Genomic DNA, 16,575 nt, shown 5'->3' on the forward strand with positions numbered 1-16,575 from the left:
GGGTAAGTAGGGAAGTAGACTGATAAATTCTGTCACAAGGGAAGTTCATATCTGTACATGAAGTGTTTTAAAAGTGGGCTTCGGTAAACAGTGTAGGTCTCAGACTGGGGCAAAYGTGTATTTGCCTACGCATTTCAGAAGGAAGTTGTGAATATTCCAGGTAAATTGAAGATTGGAGGACATCAGAWGGGAACTGCAGTTCCTGAGAGATAAAGTGTAAAAATATGACTGAGTGATTTAACACAGCGAATGCCAAAGCAGGGGTCACAGCAACCTCTTTCGGAAATACTGCGCGTAAACCTGGAGAGGGGCAGCAATGGGCAGCGCGGAGGAGAGTGTGGCGGCGAAGACGGGCCGGGAGGTGCAAGGAGGGCTGGAACCGAGAGAGGAGTTGGACTGAAGTTCTCCTGCTTCGGTGGATAGTTTCAGTCTTGGTTAACATCAAATTAAAAAAACTTCCGTGGAGTCAAGTGCTGATGTGTTGGAGCATGTCGTAGCGAGTCTAACGAGACGTCGTAATCAGCTTTTAAAGTGTTTCCCTGAAAATGATTTAATAAAATGACATTGTGGGTTCTATTATTTCTGTTGTTGTCTCAACTTTTTCCTCATAATTTAACTAGTAAAAGGATGCTTTGCGTTCTGCAGCTCTTACTAGTTAACCAAGGATATGAAAGACAGGCTGGCGTATTTCCTTCTTGTACATCCTGAGTAATACAGATGTTTTGTGGATTGTGCGTTGCTTTTGCTGGGCGTTTGCCATTCTCACCAGTGGAAATCAGTAACCATGATAGTAGTGATGCACAAGAAGGAATATGCACCACCATTTTATGGCTGCTTCAATCCTGAAAACCTTTGTATGACCAGAGGAACCAGATTTGCTTGTATGCAGTTGGTTTGTAGAGCTGAACGATGTTGTAAAGGAGAGTTCAATGTGCAATTGAGTGGAATTTCACTGTGGAAAATAGTGAATGATCACCATAAAAGCAGTTGCTAAGATTAATCTTGGAAATAACAAACCAACTGAGAAGAGATGGTCACTGAATGACTCAGCCAGGAGGGGTGTATTGAATGGTGTTTGTGTCAGAAGCGCAAAAGGGGAAAGAGCTGAAATCGGGTCAGAAGGGAGAGAGCCTGGGACAGGGAGGACAGCATAGTCCAGAATATGTTGGTGGGTCAAGGAGTGGCTTGAGGAAGCTACTATAGGTGAAAAAAGGTAGTTTTACCTAAGTGATCTAAGCCTGTAATGATACGCGTGATCGGAAGGCGAGAAGGTGGAATCTAGAGCTTTGCAAGAGACCGAATAAGCAGACGGAGGAGGTTTAATTGTTGAAGGTGTTGCATGACAAGAAAGGTTTGGAAGGAAATAATGTGAAGTCCCCTGAATATGAAGCGCTCTGTTAGTAACCAGAGAGAGAAAGGAATGAGAGAATAGCTGTTAGGAACAGTAATTTTATCTGGTGAAGTTACTGAGTTCAAGCCCTGTCTGCTTCCCCAGCAGTGGGTACCTTGGGGGCACAGCTGCTGCCACCACTGAAAGGGAATCCAAGGCAACCCCCTTGTGCCTGTAGTGCTGAATCACATTCTGTGTATACGATCAGTGATTGATTATGCAGTAAATGGGTGCTGCTCTTGTTGTCTTTGAGTTTATTATTCTTAAGTAAGGCATTTAAATCAACTGTGCATTTTTGGTAGTCTGAAAAATGTAAACACTTTATGGAAAGAAACATAAGCAGTAAGATTGAAAATAAAATATACTTGTATCTTTTAAAAGGTTTATCTTTGCCCTTCTTAAATATGCTGATTTGGCGTATTCTATTTGCTTAGTCTTTGTGGGCTGTTAAAATCAGTTGCTTTTTCCCATCTCAAGGAAATGCATCTTTGACACTTCTCATGACCTGAGTCACGATGCTGTCACAGAGCCAGAAAACATCCTTAACGGTCATGGGTAAAAGAGCAGAGCTGCTGAGGGTGTGTGTGGTGGGTGGAAGAGGGAGAGAGATTGCTATGGTTTACTTTAGTTCCTATTCTATGGGTGTTTCAGACAAGCCATTTATTATAATTATTCATGGCTATTATTATCAAGTTCTCATATGCAGTGGTTCTCAAGGCACGTTTTTTTACATAGCTTGGAATAAATACTGTGCATTCAACCTGGTTTGAATTCAGTCATTAAAAAATATGCTAATTATTGCAGACAGAGCAAGGGAAAATAAGGTATAGGTAAAAATGTACAAAAATAAGCCACAAAGGTATTGTTAACATGTTGTTTACCATAGATACCAAATTCTAATGAGCTAAATTTGGGTGAAGGGCTGCTATTGAACTTTCCTTTTGCCTCGCCCAACACAGTTGCATACAGAGCTTTCCTTCAAGAAATATGTAGATTAATCTCTTAAAATTTTAACACAAACTGACCAGTTTTTCTGACATTGTCCCAGTACTAAAAAGGAAATAGCTTGCAAAGATCTCTTTTTTCCTATGTAATTTGAAACGGAAGTCTGAAGGACCCAATTTTTCTAAAATTTGCATTGCTGAAGCATCTTGGAGGCGTCCCTGAAGGAAAGCATGAAGGAAATGACAAGGAGCAGTAATAGTGCATACTTGTTTTCCTGAGTCCTTTACCATTGACCAGGAGACAATGTTTTACTAAAACTTCCTTGTACAAGAAATTGAATAATTATTTCAACACACAGAGCTCAGAACCTGCCTCGGTAGTAACCACATTAGCAGAGTGTTAAGTCTGAGCTTTCTGCAGAAGAATTTACAAAGTCAGGTGCAGTGCTGTGGTAGCCACACATTGTGGGGCGTGGGCAGTGCACCTTTGCATCTGTCCGTAAAATGCTACGTAGGCATACCCATAATTAGGAGAAAACAATCTTGCAATCTGTTAATCTGGGAAGAATTGAAGGTGCAAAGCTGTGTGTAAACAGAATGGCAACTCTCTGGACCCCTGCCTACAGCTGGCGTTTGCTAGAGATGACCTAATAGTAGAAAGGCCAGTTTAGCTAATGTTGCTGGTAACTACCATCTGGAGCAAACCAGCTGAAGTGTTACTGCTGCAGTCTGCTTTTTGGCTATGTGAAGCCTGGAGCCAACAGCTGGCAATCAAGTTTTGTTGTTGTTTTTACTTCAGGGAGAGTTTTGCCCATAGATGGAGTTGAGCTTTGCACCAACAATGTTTTCGGTTAAATAAATCCTGAAAGATAATTATTAGGCCAGATGTGTGTGTGTGTGTGTGTTTCCGGGGGGAGGCTGGGTTCCAATTAAGTGCTTCAAGGCTACTTAAACTGTGCAGATCTTCGGAGTAACTGTAGTACAACAAACTGGTACCCTGTCTGTACCTGTACAGAATGGGCGGGGAAACAGTAAGAGAAGCAGATTTTCATTTCCAGTTTTCCGAAGAGCGTTTTTAACRTGGTAGTTAAGTCTGTGGATGTTCCTGTAGCTGCTGACGTGCAGTTCCGGGGAGTGAGAGCAGAATGCTGTCGCTGTTGCTAGCATGCCTGGCTTTGCCTCCTCTTTGCCTCCTGTAGACTGTGAATGTAGCTGCTTTTCCATGCAGGAAAAGAAAAAACATGTATGGAGGAATAGTGGTCAGCCATACATCACTAATTGTAGAAGTTAATGCCGGATCCTAATTCCAAGTAGAGCTTGAATTTGGAATTGMTTTTTCATAATTCACTTTGGATTGGTAGAGATAACAGGCAGCAAAGGGATCTGTTGTAGTTTCTCGTCTCTTAACCTTTTCCAGGGACAAGAGATGTTCAGGGCATTGGTGGGACACTTGGTAGCCGAGGGACAAAGCTTCTGAAACTGAAACTGGTAGAAGAAAAGAAACTTTAGAAGGAGGAGTATTATGAGGAAATGCTCAGATTTTGTGCAGATGCTGCTGCACGAAACTTGAAAATTCGAGTAGAGCTTAGAACAGCTGACGTTCAAGAAGCTTGGTTAAGAGGGCAGAGGAGTCTGTCTCTCATCCCTAGCTGAGACACTTGGAYTGGTGTTTGCATGCTGGATGTATGMGCTTGCTGGTCGCCGTTACATGCCTTCCGGTGTGCAAATAGACAGAAAGTTCTGCTTTCATAGAATAAGCATGAGAATTAGTGCAGCTGTGTTTTAGAAAGTTCAATAACAAGCAGTTTTAAACACTACAAAAACAAATGGCTGCATTACTTTCTCACATCAGTTTGCACAGAATTAATTTAATGATAGGTTTTGGACCTGCACCAGTTTAGCTGAGAGAAAAAATTGCTATAAATAGCTAAATCATGTGTGCATACATGCTGTAGCTAATACAAAATATACTTTCTTTAATGGGTGTAATTGTATTGTAAATGTTGAGGGTTAGGGTGAGAAATGAAGCTAATCTTGGGTAGAATACAGTTTGAGGAAATTGCAGWGTGGATTTAATTTAGAAGTGTTAATTTTAGTTAACTAAAGTAATTACAGTTAGCTGACTTTTGACTTCCTGTTTCTAGGAAAATGAGTAACATTTTACAAAGATAAAACATGTTTGAATAAAACAAAAGAAAAAACCCACTTTGGCAGTAATTAGTGCTCAAAGTATTGAATGTTTCTTTGGACGCTATTGAATTTGTCTGTCATACTTTTCCAAACTACTTTTGTGAGCCAGCATTGCTTCCGCAGAGGTCTTTATTCAGGTCACAAGGCAGTGTTTCTCACCAGGGCGCTGCTGTTTCCTCTTCCGACTGTAGTAGATTACAGATTATACTGGAACATGTCTGAGAAAAGGTCAGAAAAGAGGGTGAAAGTCTTGGAGCTATAGCTGGGAAGCTTTTTATTCTCATCTGTGAAACTTTTCATATTGAATAAAAAGCAAAACAAAATAAACCACCACATATATGACACTTTTGTTTTCCCTGGTATTTGCTGTTTTCCAGTTARAAAAGGTTTTATTTCTCTTGCATTATATAATTAGTGAATGTTTAGCTGAGGAATCTTCAGCATTACACTGGGCAGAAATAACAGCTAAACAAAATTCATTTTCTCTGAAGTCAGCCTGCCAATGACTACGTAGCCTCAAGTTACTGTGCTTTTATGTACCATATTAAAGATGTTTATATGTAGTGTTAATGTTATTAAAATATGTGGGGCACTTTGAAACCTGATCTGTTAAGTCCTGTAAGATATAAAGACTAATCAAATGATTTTGAATTCTAATRATGTTACTATTAATCAAGAGTTTTTTTATATGGGAGAGTAATAGAGGAGTGGAAACGAGAAAAATCAACACAAACCTTTTACTTTGTAGCTGAGAGGTGCTCAATGCCACTAATTTTTTATCTCAAGGGTATGGAAAAACTAAAATGCTTATTACTCTCCTACTAGAAAACACTGTCCTGTTTGCCTTGCTTAGTAACCAGGTGAGACAAAGTRGAGACAGACCACACACACCTGAAACCGCTAGGAGGAATTTAATAGGTAAAATTTATTTAATTTCACTTTGCTAAGTTGATGTTTGCATCCCTRTAATGTTAAGGAATATAGTTTGGGATCTATAGCTAGATCATGGATTACTAAGTACCGTTTCCTCTAACAGATCAAACTAGGTTGAGGCTGTTGTCTGCATGTGAGGCTGTGATCCCCGATATAGATGTATTAGAGCTAGAGTTGAGGAAGGTAACAGTTTGGTAGTATTAAGATGGTGCTGTGCATGTAAGGAAGAGAAGGGCAAAGTTACAGTAGATGGGTCAATGTAGCTACATCAGCATGATACTTTGAGGAACTAGTAGGGTACCTTGGCATAACATTGGTTGCACTGTGCTCTGTTAATATACAGGCTTCTTGGGGCTAGCATGAGTTTATCTACAGCGCTGCATTTTGTTGTGTGTGTCATTAAAAGCTGCAAAAATCAGCATGATTTTCTCCATCTCTCCTAAAAGATGATCTCTGACAGTAGAGTGCCCTGAAGTACTCCATTCAAATGCTGACCAAATTGAAACCTGGCCTGAATTCATCAAGGCTCTTAGTTGATCAGAAGAGGACAAGTTTACTATATTAATTACTTTTGGTTGATTGAATGCTTTTTATAAAGTGTTGCAAGCTAGTAAGTCTAGTACATTTTCTCCTAAGCRTAGCTTTTCTTTCATGTTCAAAAATATATTTGTAACAATTAAATATGTGATTGGATGAAATGTCTGTATCTCACATTCGTGCCTTTGAGTATTTTATACTTTTAAAAGTAATTGGGGGAAAACCACTCTCTAGTGCTCCTAAATTAAAATTTGTAGCTATCAGTAACTTAATATTACCATGTCAAAGGTGTCTAGATGATGGATATTGACATACCCAGGTAGTTTTAAATCGGTGCATATTGCAGCTATGAAGTCAGCCTTATCCTAAATAAGGAAGGTAGTGGTGTCAGGCAAAGGTGAAGCAGAAGAGACATAYGCTTTGCAAGGCCTTACCTGGGAGTAGCTACTGATGTCTTTTCCACAGATGTCCAGCTTTGTCAAAAAACGGTAAATCTTGTGAAGTTTATTTTCCTTATAGCATCTGTGTTTTATAATGGTGCTTTTAATTTGTTTTTTCTTTGTCTGCTGGGATTTCTTTTGTCCGGCACTTTCAGGCCTCCCCCCCACACAGACTTTTTTTTCCTTCTTTTCTTTTTTTTTAATAGTGGAAGTGAGTATGTGAATGATGACTGGCTTGGGAATATACCCTTGCAAGGCTAACATGACAGGCCATTCCCTATGTGTAGCAACAAAGCCCATTGTTGTTTTCTTGCTTCACTTTTATCCTCAATTTAGTCCATTTTTCCTATGAGTATTTGTAGAATAAAATCTGTGGAAAAATGTGGCTCGGGTTTCGAATGGATGGTATGACAGTGTTTTTGTTGCAGCCAACAGGTACCAAGACAGAACTAAGTGGTTATGTTTTTCATAACTCRGTAGAAACGCTGTACATGCAAGTAAACTTTTGCTATTAGAATACCAAAGGCAGAACATCCTCTGCTTTTGGTAAATTGTGTGCTTGTTCTCTGCCTGCAAGCCCCTTAGTAAAATTAGTAAATAGATTCATCAACAGCTTGAACTGAGATATAGTTTTGTGCAATGGAAGTCTCAAGTGCTGATTTAGGATTAATTGTAGGAGTTTTTGTAATTCGAGTTTGGTGATAATGAGGAATTTGGACCCTTATGGATCCTTTCTATCCTTCTTGAATCTGTTACATTTGAGTGGAAATAATGCAAGAGTTTCCTTTTGTGGGGCATCTTGAGCTGTGGCCCAAGCTGAAGAGGGCATATAGAAGTATAGGCAAATGCAAGGAATATAGAAAAATGAACCTTAAGCTAGGCTGCTTTTAATATATACCATGAACAGTTTGGAAATGCACATTTGACCAAAAGGGTTTGCCTTGAACTTTGTCCTGAAGGTTGCTAAGCTCAAACTCTGGCTAATCACCAAGGCAAAGTGGTAGGGGTGCTCTATAGAAAATATTAGGACTTTAATTTTTGAGAGGGCACATTTGCTATGAAATTGTGGTGCTGCTGCTGCTGGTGATTAGTTTTCTCTAAATTAATTGCAGTAGAAAGTGTTYCATGAGTAGTCAGTACAGTGTGACTTACATGTAACATTCAGTATAAAACCAACTTAGCCTTTGAATTGTTGGTGCTAAGTGAAGCTGCTCTGTTGTAGCTATAATTTGGGRGGGTTATTCTTGCCAATGTATGCATTACCTTACGAGTGTTAGTATATACTGTCCACACACGGCAAGGTGATTTGAGTACGCAAAACATGTTTGGTGTTTCTGGAGGACTTAAACTTTGGCTTGTTTGTYGCGTCCTTTGACAGTGAATCAACAACTGCTTGAACTGCAGAAATAAYGTTGATGCTTGACTGCATTCTTTGTGCTCTTTGGGCCTGATCCTACAATCGTTTGGACACAGAGCTSCCATTTAATGCAAGAGGAGCTTCACACTTCTGAGGGCTGGAGGAATGGRGGGTGGCTTCTCACTGAGTTTCTGGAGGCACGCAGTAGCGCGCCATAAAATTGTGAGGTTTTCTGAATGACTTATTAAATGTAACGTTTGACACTCCCATTCCAATAGTGAATCTAGAATAAAGCTTTTCCTAAATGCTTAGTAAAGAAATGATGCTAGTCAGAAAGTGCATTTACTGTATCCCCAAGGCTATGCTGTTAAGAAGACAAGGTTTAATCTTTCTGATAGGTCTGAGGTAACATTTTGCATACACTGAWGATATGAATGTATAGAACATTTATATCGTAAAAATAGCTTAAAATAATTCAGTGAAAATGAAAGAAAATATTTTTAGACTTTTTCTATAAAGCAATATTTTCCTTAACCTGGTTCATCTGCAACATCTCAACATTATTGTGGTCTGATTTTCAAGAACAACTCTACCATCAGAAGTAATTTCTCCTTTTTGCAGTGTTCCAATTTTCATTTTTTTGTCTTATATCACAGTTAGTTATTTAAAATACATATAATTAATATTGTTGTAGAAATAATAACTGTTGCCTAGCAATCTATTTGAATATATGTTGGATATTTACATTTTTTTTAAGTGACTTGAAATTTTTTACATCTATACTGTGAAGTGCTGAAACTTATGAGCTCTACTTCAGTTAATTTTTTATGGAAGTTTGTATACATAAACATTAAGCTATTCTTTTAAAATGGAATTGTTTGAACTCGGAATATTCTTTCCTTGAGGAATTATGGACAAATCACATCTCAGCTCTTACCTAATGTTGCACTTAGCAAATTATTCTCTGAGGACTGGAAGCAATTTACGAAGGAAATTTTATATAGGTACAGTTTTACCAGCTGGGCAGTGCTTGTGAGAAAGATAAAAATCTATTTATTTTCCTATAGTTGTTATGACTGTTTTCAAATGAAATGTTTTTTTCCTTCTGTACAGAGTAGATGCCACAGCTTCTGTTAGTATCTTATTGTAGCACAAATTTAAATGCTCATGTTAATGAAAGTGTAAATATCACGTATCAAAGTGCTCTGGAGAAAACTAAGTTGTATAGGTTTTTTTTTTTTTTTTTTTTTTTCCAAGACCATAAAATGAGTCAAAAATAATGTTCTTAAGAAAATACTTCTTGTAACTGAATTGTACTGCAAAGTGCTTAAAACATAATTTAGTCAGAAATTTGGTAAAGATGTAAAAGAGTAATGCATCTTTATAGCTTTGTAATTTTCTAGTGCCAAAGAGTCCTAGATTTTGTTCCCTTTCACCATCTTTTTAATGCATTTTTCAGTTCTTTTTATACACTTTATTATTTTTCTTTGTGATTTCTTTTCTGTGAGCCTAAAAATACATGTGATTTCACTACTATGTTAATATTTCTTAAAATGCTAAATGGTCAGTTAATCTCGTAGTCTTCTGAGTATCCTTAACTGCCTTGGGATTCCTCAACCTGAGTAGAAATAAAGAAACTCATCCTCTTGTAGGAGGGACGTCTGTAAATATCTCACCTTTCTGCTGCAGATATTCTGTTGAATTAACTGAAAGTAAGTTTTGCATTTGGAAAACTATGTGATGTTGACAGGGGAGTAATTAAATTTGCCTTGAGAAAGAGAGAGAAACCTGGTACAGTGCAGTCATTTGGTTCAGTAGTTCATAGTTAATCATTATATTCCTAACAAGTAAAAGAAAACAAATTAGAGGCAGTTGCAACCCTTTCCGTAGCTATCRCTCCCTGTTTGCTGTGTAGCATGCAGTCGCTCGTGGTGAATGTAGGCGAGTGAGACGTTTTCAGAGAGGCTTTGATTACATACAGCAGTAACTAATTGGACAATAATGCAAAAAACTATTCATGCTGCTTTCTATAAGAACCAGGGATGCGTTATGAAACTAATCTTAAAAAATTAATTACATCTCAGTCTTAATTTAAAAAAAGAGTTTGTTTTTTTTTCCCTTCCTGTTTCTTTTTATTCCAAGTTGGTGCAGGAAAATTGCTATTAATGAAATCGGTTCTCTGAGACTTCAATAGGGTTGTTATTCATTAAAGCCTTGCTATTTCTCTTAAAATGTATTGACCAACATTCAGGCCAGATACTTAAACACAAAATACACTTTGTAATTTCATCATTTTTGTTATTGTGCTTTTCTAAGATGCAGAGGTCTATGTACTTTGTAGAAAAATAAATAAAAACCCAAAGCTTACAGTTATATAGTATTAAAAGAAGGGTAAAGGAAGCATTGAGTGTCTTTAGGATGATGAGACATTCATTAAGATTTTTCCGCCTTCCTTTTCCTATTTTCAATCCATCTGAAGTACCATTAAAGCTTTTCAGCCAGCTTCCTGTGAGAAACTCTTTTCTGTGCTGTTTTTCTTCCTTGAGAAAAGGTGGCTGCTCTTCAGTCAGATTGTATGGATTTGGCCTGGGATTTGTATAATATCTGTGTAGAATGCATCAGTTGTTTAGGGACCTAATTCCCAATATGGCTCCCTTTTGATTAAGAACAAAGCCAGCATTTCACGGCATTATAGGAACACTGAAAAACAAGTTAATGATCTAAACCTTTTAATTCATGGTTGCTTGTCTATTTAAAGTACTTCTGACTCTGTTATAAACAGACTGGCCCCTTTTTTGTTTAACTCCTTTCTTTGGTTTCTTCACATTTCTTTCTCTACTATCCATGAAATTTGTAGCTAGTTTCCTTTTCTAACTGAAGAATGAAAGATTGTGACTACAGAATGATACAGAAAGTAAGAAAGCGTATCTCAATTGGGTGTGTATCCAGCACAGACCTCTTTGAAACAAGCTAAATTTAGTGTATTTAGGATTTTTTTGGTTATGTTTTTTCCTCTTCCTTCTTTTGAATAGGTATATTTTGCTTGTTTTATTTCTTTTTTGAATATAAACTTTGTTACTCTTTCAATACTTTTTTGATCTTTAAATATGTTTTGGGTTGGCTCTACTCTGTATAGATACTTGTGGTATTTTTTCCTCCTTTCTTAGTACGGCAGATTTGTATTATGTCTGCCTTTATCCCTAAAGACAACAAGAGCGACCGTTTCAGGACTTTCAGTTATGAGCTCAGTATGTGGTACTTCAGGAAAATAGTTCCCTTCRAGAATATATATATTTTTAATAGCAAATTTGAATCTAGGATTTGTTTTTTGGACTGAACAGATCTTTCTGTCAAATGACAGCAGCATAAATAATTTCCTTTCTCTAGAAGGGAACCTTAACCCCCATAAATAAGTATATGTGGGTGTATCTGTTGTCTTTATATTGTTTTTGTTATATATACATACATACATACATACATACATGTGTATATATATATATATATTTTTTTTTTACTTGAATTCAAGATGTCTCTTCTGGGTTTGTTTCTGTTTGTGATTGGAGCTCATTATTCCTTTTTATTAGCAATGATATATGGAGAAAAAAWTTCAGTAATATATTTCATTGCTTCTTTATCCTGTTAAGGTAAATTGAACAGCCAAGACACTTACAATAACTTCACAAACAATAATCCTGGGAACCCTCGACTCTTGCCTCTTCCAAGTCTGACTGTGGTGTTGCCTCTTGCTCAAATCAAACAGCCAATGACATTAGGGACCATCACCAAACGCACAGGGTAAGTGTATCCTCACAAACCTTTCTTAACTTTGTTATTTATGATTTAAAAAGAAATAGTTTGTGTCACTAATGATATTTAAATTATTCATCCTTTTATTCCAGTATATGCGATTTAATGACAACAAAATAGATAGGAGAAAAGTTGTGGTTGGGGGGGGACTAGCAAAGAAAATTAGCATCATGTAAGCAAACAAAACCTAAAAACCAGATCTGTCCACGAATTCAGGAGTGCTTGTTTGGATGGGTTATTTTCTTGCAGTCTGCTGTATGGGAAGTACTATGTCAGTGTACTATGCCATACACTGACATCAGGAGAAGTTTCACACCACAAATTAGTATGATGCATAAGCAGACCAGTATTCAGTCAGAATAAGTTATGAAGTGGTTTTAACCTTAAAGACACAAAAAATGTTTGTTTTGATTTCCAAACTTTTCCATGAGAGAGAATTTCTGACAATCACAGTAAGATTGGATGAATATAAAGAGGAAATGTAATTCCAGTATTTTCTTGACATTATTTTTCCATTTAAGTGACTGTTCTGTACCATGATACTCATGATTTTCATTCCAGAGCCAGCAGCACTTTGGTGTGCCGTATGTAAAAAACTTTAAAAATATTTGTTGTGAAAAGCTCTGCTAAATGTATGTACTTTGTAATTACTCAGAAGTTTTTGAGAGTTTTATAATTTTTTAAGTTGATTGGTACTGTTGCAACAGTTATATTTTTGTCTTGCTAATCTCAAAATTTGAGTTTTTGAAATTCATACATAAAACTGGTAATTTCCTTTCCTGTCCTCCTTTTTAAAAGGGTTTCAAACCCTGAGAATTTTCTTGTTGAATTTTTAAAGTCTGATTCATTCATTTTGTTATAGAGTGATGGTTTTATATTCATAAGAAAAATAGATCAGGTTTGACTTGTATTTGGACAAAACAGTTGAGATTGCTACATATTTGTAATTTTTTCCTAGATTTTAGCAAAAGGAGTAGGCAGTATCTTGCTTGCTTCATTGTTTTCTTGATTAAACATCAACAATAAGGTGAATTTTACCTGGTATTTTCTGATCCAGGGGTTGCTTTCCAAGAGGAACTCAGAGTTATTCCCTCTCTTCCTAATTACCCCATGTTGTACAATTAAGTGTTTAAGACACTGTGTAAAATTTATTTGTTATTATTTGTTAGCAGTATAAGTGTGCACCATGAGATTCTAAAGCTTAAACACCTGTATAACTATTGATATACATACATACATATGTATCTGTCAATCCTAGCCTGCTCTTGGCTGCTGTAAACAGGAATTTCACTAAGCTTGTAGAACCAAATTCTGAACTAAGAACATATAATTGCCTTAAGCACAGAGACCGTGTTCCCAAACTTCAGAGATAATCGTGAATGAGACTTAAATAGTAAAGAAATAGGACAAGGGTTATAATGTGGCTTGCTTTTTTCATGCATACATTTCAAGTGCTTATATTTGCAGGCTTTTTCCTACTTAAAATTTAATCACAGGCAAGGGAAATGGGTTGTGTTGGTAATCGGAAAGTGTAGAACAGGTGTGATCTTGGATGAGGACAGGAGGGGAGCTAACATCGGGAAGAAGTTGATGTGCGTGGAAATAAGCAGAAAGATACAGTTCCTGAAAGAGGGAAAATATCAAAAAGATGTCTTGAATGGTAGAGAATGTAAGTTGGAGAAGGACAGAAATGCAGTTCTGAGTTGAGCTGGTAGTTTACCAAATAGATGATTAAAACTGGAGAGCAAGAGGCATAGGTGAAGAAAACAAAGACAATTGAGGGTCTGCAGGAAGGAAGGTAGCATCATAGGAGAAGTGGCGAGGAAAAAAAAAACACACCAAAGCAGTTGATTGCCACATAGTAATTAACGACCTTTATGAAGATTGTTTCTTTAGTGAAAATAATGTGGTGATACCAACACTTTTCTACAACTATTTTGGATGTAATAAATTGTGTTTCATATTTAGCATTTTATTCTTATGTATCTTAAAATGTATTCAAATGATTTATAGTTTTCATTAAGTAATCTTTACCCTGCATGAACTGTCATCTTGTTATTCTGTATAATTTTTAAATTGCTTAAATTCAAAATACTCAGGCTTACATGTAACGAAAAAACAATAACAGCAGCAGCAACAAACAGTCCTGGAAAATACTCGGCTGTGTAAATAGTTTTTATGAATGAGGATCATAATTTTCAGCAAAGCCGGTGTGAATGTGTAATGCTAAGCTGATAGCTTCCTTCACTTGTTCTGCATCCAAAATATTTGATGAAAGTACAGAAAATTAACATGAAAAGCTGTATTTATAAAGCAGGGATTTAAGAGGAATGCCTAGGATCCAAGAAGCCTGGCATGCCTAAAATGACCAAATTGAGACAGCAGCCTTAACTTAAACCTCCAGGGGGCAAAGCGTGTGTTTAACATATTTAACATCTGCCCTCATATTTCTAGAAACACATAGCAATGTAAGTCTGTACAGTGTAACATTTAGACAGGACAGGGACCATCTGCCTCACTCGGAGAAGTGTAGGAGGCATGTATTACTGCAAATGGCAAAAGACAGATGTATTTACACCTACATGGTCAGCACCTTTAAGCACTGCTCCGAGGAAACAAGCCTCCTCTTTGGAAGCAGCTGCTTAACCTTGTGATTGTGCAGTGATCAGAAAAGGAGAACTTGCTATCAGTTGGATTTTACCAGCACTGTTCAGTAGCACTCAAACCAGACTCCTTTTCTGTTGTTGTTACTTTTAAAGAATTATAAACGTAATCTGTAACAGTACAATTCTGAAAATAAAAGCAAGACCAGAAGAATATTTTATAGTTAGCAGTTCTGTGACTGTCCATTGTACTTGCTTTTAGCAGTTGAAAGGCTTCTTTAATATTAAAGTTCTTAACTACATTTTACAGTTTCAATTAAGCAAAAAGATGCTTTTTGTTCTGCTTAGGTATAACAAAATATTTTTTGCATAAAAGGATCGATCAGTGCTCTTAATGTCTGTCTCAAGCTGAGTTGCAAAGCATGTCACTTCACTTGACAAGCAGAAGAGCAGTAAATTTTTAAAAATTATTCACAGTAGCCCTATGGGAATGAAACACCAGGATCTGGAGTTGTGTCATTACTGCACTGTTTATCGCGGATGCTTTTTTCTCATGTCAACTTGTGGGTTTCAGAACGTTTTTTGATCACTCATTGAACTCTGTTTTTAATGCAAGTTATATTCTCGCTAAGCACCAGGTGCCTCAGAGCTTTGCTTGCTTGTTTGCTTGCCCATCGCTGTTGTTTCCTTGTTTCTTGCCCTGTGTTTCTTTACTGCTTTTCAAACCTCTCATTGTAATTTCCCCACCTTCATGAAGCTCTTCACTTTTGTTCCCGTATTTTGTCATCTCATTGACTCACTTTCCTGTAGTTTGTACTGTCAGCACAATCTGAAGAACAGATAGGCTTTCCCAAAGGGGCACTAATACTAATGAGGAAGGAAGCRTCTTATGTTTTAAAGATTAGGGGGATGTAAGAGAGTAAAAGAACTAGCTTTAATAAGTCTTTGTACAACTGTGCCTCAGTTTCCCTCTCAAAATTTTAATAGGAATGCTGACTTCCTCCTCAAATCTAGTGAATGGATTAATTCATTGCTCTTTTACAAAGAGCTTGTAGATCTGAAAGGGGAGAACTGTGTCATCCATCTCATGCTTGTCTATAAAAGACAGTATTAGAATAAGTTAGACAGCTTTGTGCTTTGCAGTGGTTTTTATAACCTTGCCTTGTGTTTATGGAATGAGTTGTAGTTAGTTTCCAGTTGGAACGAATGTGGGAACTTAGCTGGACTGTGATAGGAAGGAAGAGAAAAATACAAGATAAAATAATTGCTAAAAGTTGGCTTCTCTAATCGTGGCATTTAACTTCTTGAGGGGTGCTCATTGTATTTGTATCGTACTTCATTTCCTGAATTTTAGCTGTAGTGAAACAGCTTCATTATTAGTGTCTTGTCAAAACAGACACCCCCTAATGCACCTTTTAAGAACAGGAGCAAATCTTGTTTTTTCCGCCTGAAAGATAGTGAGTTTTTAAATGTGAAACTCTCTCAATTTTTCATTTTCATTCCATTTTCCTGTTTTTTAATTGTCCTCCTCTCCGTACCCCGTAAGAAAATTGAAAAATACGTAAAGTCCCTGCTGAATCAAGATGACATTTTTTATCATTTTAATGTTTCTCATTGCTTGTATTAAATGTACTGAAAATTGTTGATGTCCATTTGATGTATTTTGACTCAAAAGAGCCAAATTTATCCCAGGTTCTATTACTGAGGCAAGCAAAAATAAGGAGAGCAAAGTCTTGATGTTGTGATCCAATTAAGGTAACAATAATGAAAAAGTGGAGAAAAAAGATAAAGCTAAATAATTGAGAAAAATAGGTCAATTTGCTTGCACGTTGAAGCCAGATACTCTCCTTTAGGCACATTTCTCAAACATGTTTGTTGCTATCTTAAGCTTCTATGCTGAATTCTGGTAACAAAGCAACTTCCGTAATTATTTGTAATTGGTAAGGAATACAATAATTATACAATAATTTTCACTGCAGTGATTTTCAGATGTCTTTTTTTATGAAAAGATTCTCACTTCAGATCACAACATGATAGGAATGAAGGTTAGAGTAAGTGGATATTGCACAGTTTGTTAGGAGTTTAAATAGTTGCATGTTTTTATTAAGCATGCTAACAAAATTAAAGAACATAATATTTGAATTTGATAAAACCAGAGAGGAAATAACAAATTAAGTAAAAAAAAGAAATTATTTTGGAATTTTGAATCATTTATTGTCTTCATTTTAATCATTTTCCTTTGCAATTCGCTGCTAGCTTATGGAGAATCTCAGTGAGTTTTTTGCCTTGGCATTGCTGTGTTACTGTCACCTAGTATAGCCGTCTGGTGCTGTCTTTTCAAGGCTGGATTATCTTGTATATTGTCTGCCTTTTT

The 16,575-nt window shown here is 36.7% G+C and overlaps 1 protein-coding gene across 7 annotated transcripts in view; it reads left to right on the plus strand.

Moving 5' to 3' along the window:
- Nucleotides 1-16,575, plus strand: part of BCAS3 (BCAS3 microtubule associated cell migration factor) — a 372,504-nt gene that overhangs the window by 127,403 nt on the left and 228,526 nt on the right. For all 7 annotated transcript variants that reach the window (XR_014895586.1, XM_085302933.1, XM_085302935.1 and 4 more), the window contains exon 16: nucleotides 11,436-11,586. Coding sequence is in view for 6 of the 7 variants with exons in the window: in XM_085302933.1 (XP_085159059.1) it covers nucleotides 11,436-11,586 (151 nt within the window). In the remaining variant the exon portion in view is untranslated. The remainder of the gene's footprint in view (nucleotides 1-11,435; nucleotides 11,587-16,575) is intronic.

Source organism: Rhea americana, unplaced genomic scaffold, assembly GCF_003343005.1.
Source record: "Rhea americana isolate MKP2758 unplaced genomic scaffold, rheAme1 scaffold_194, whole genome shotgun sequence".
NCBI lineage: Eukaryota > Metazoa > Chordata > Aves > Rheiformes > Rheidae > Rhea > Rhea americana.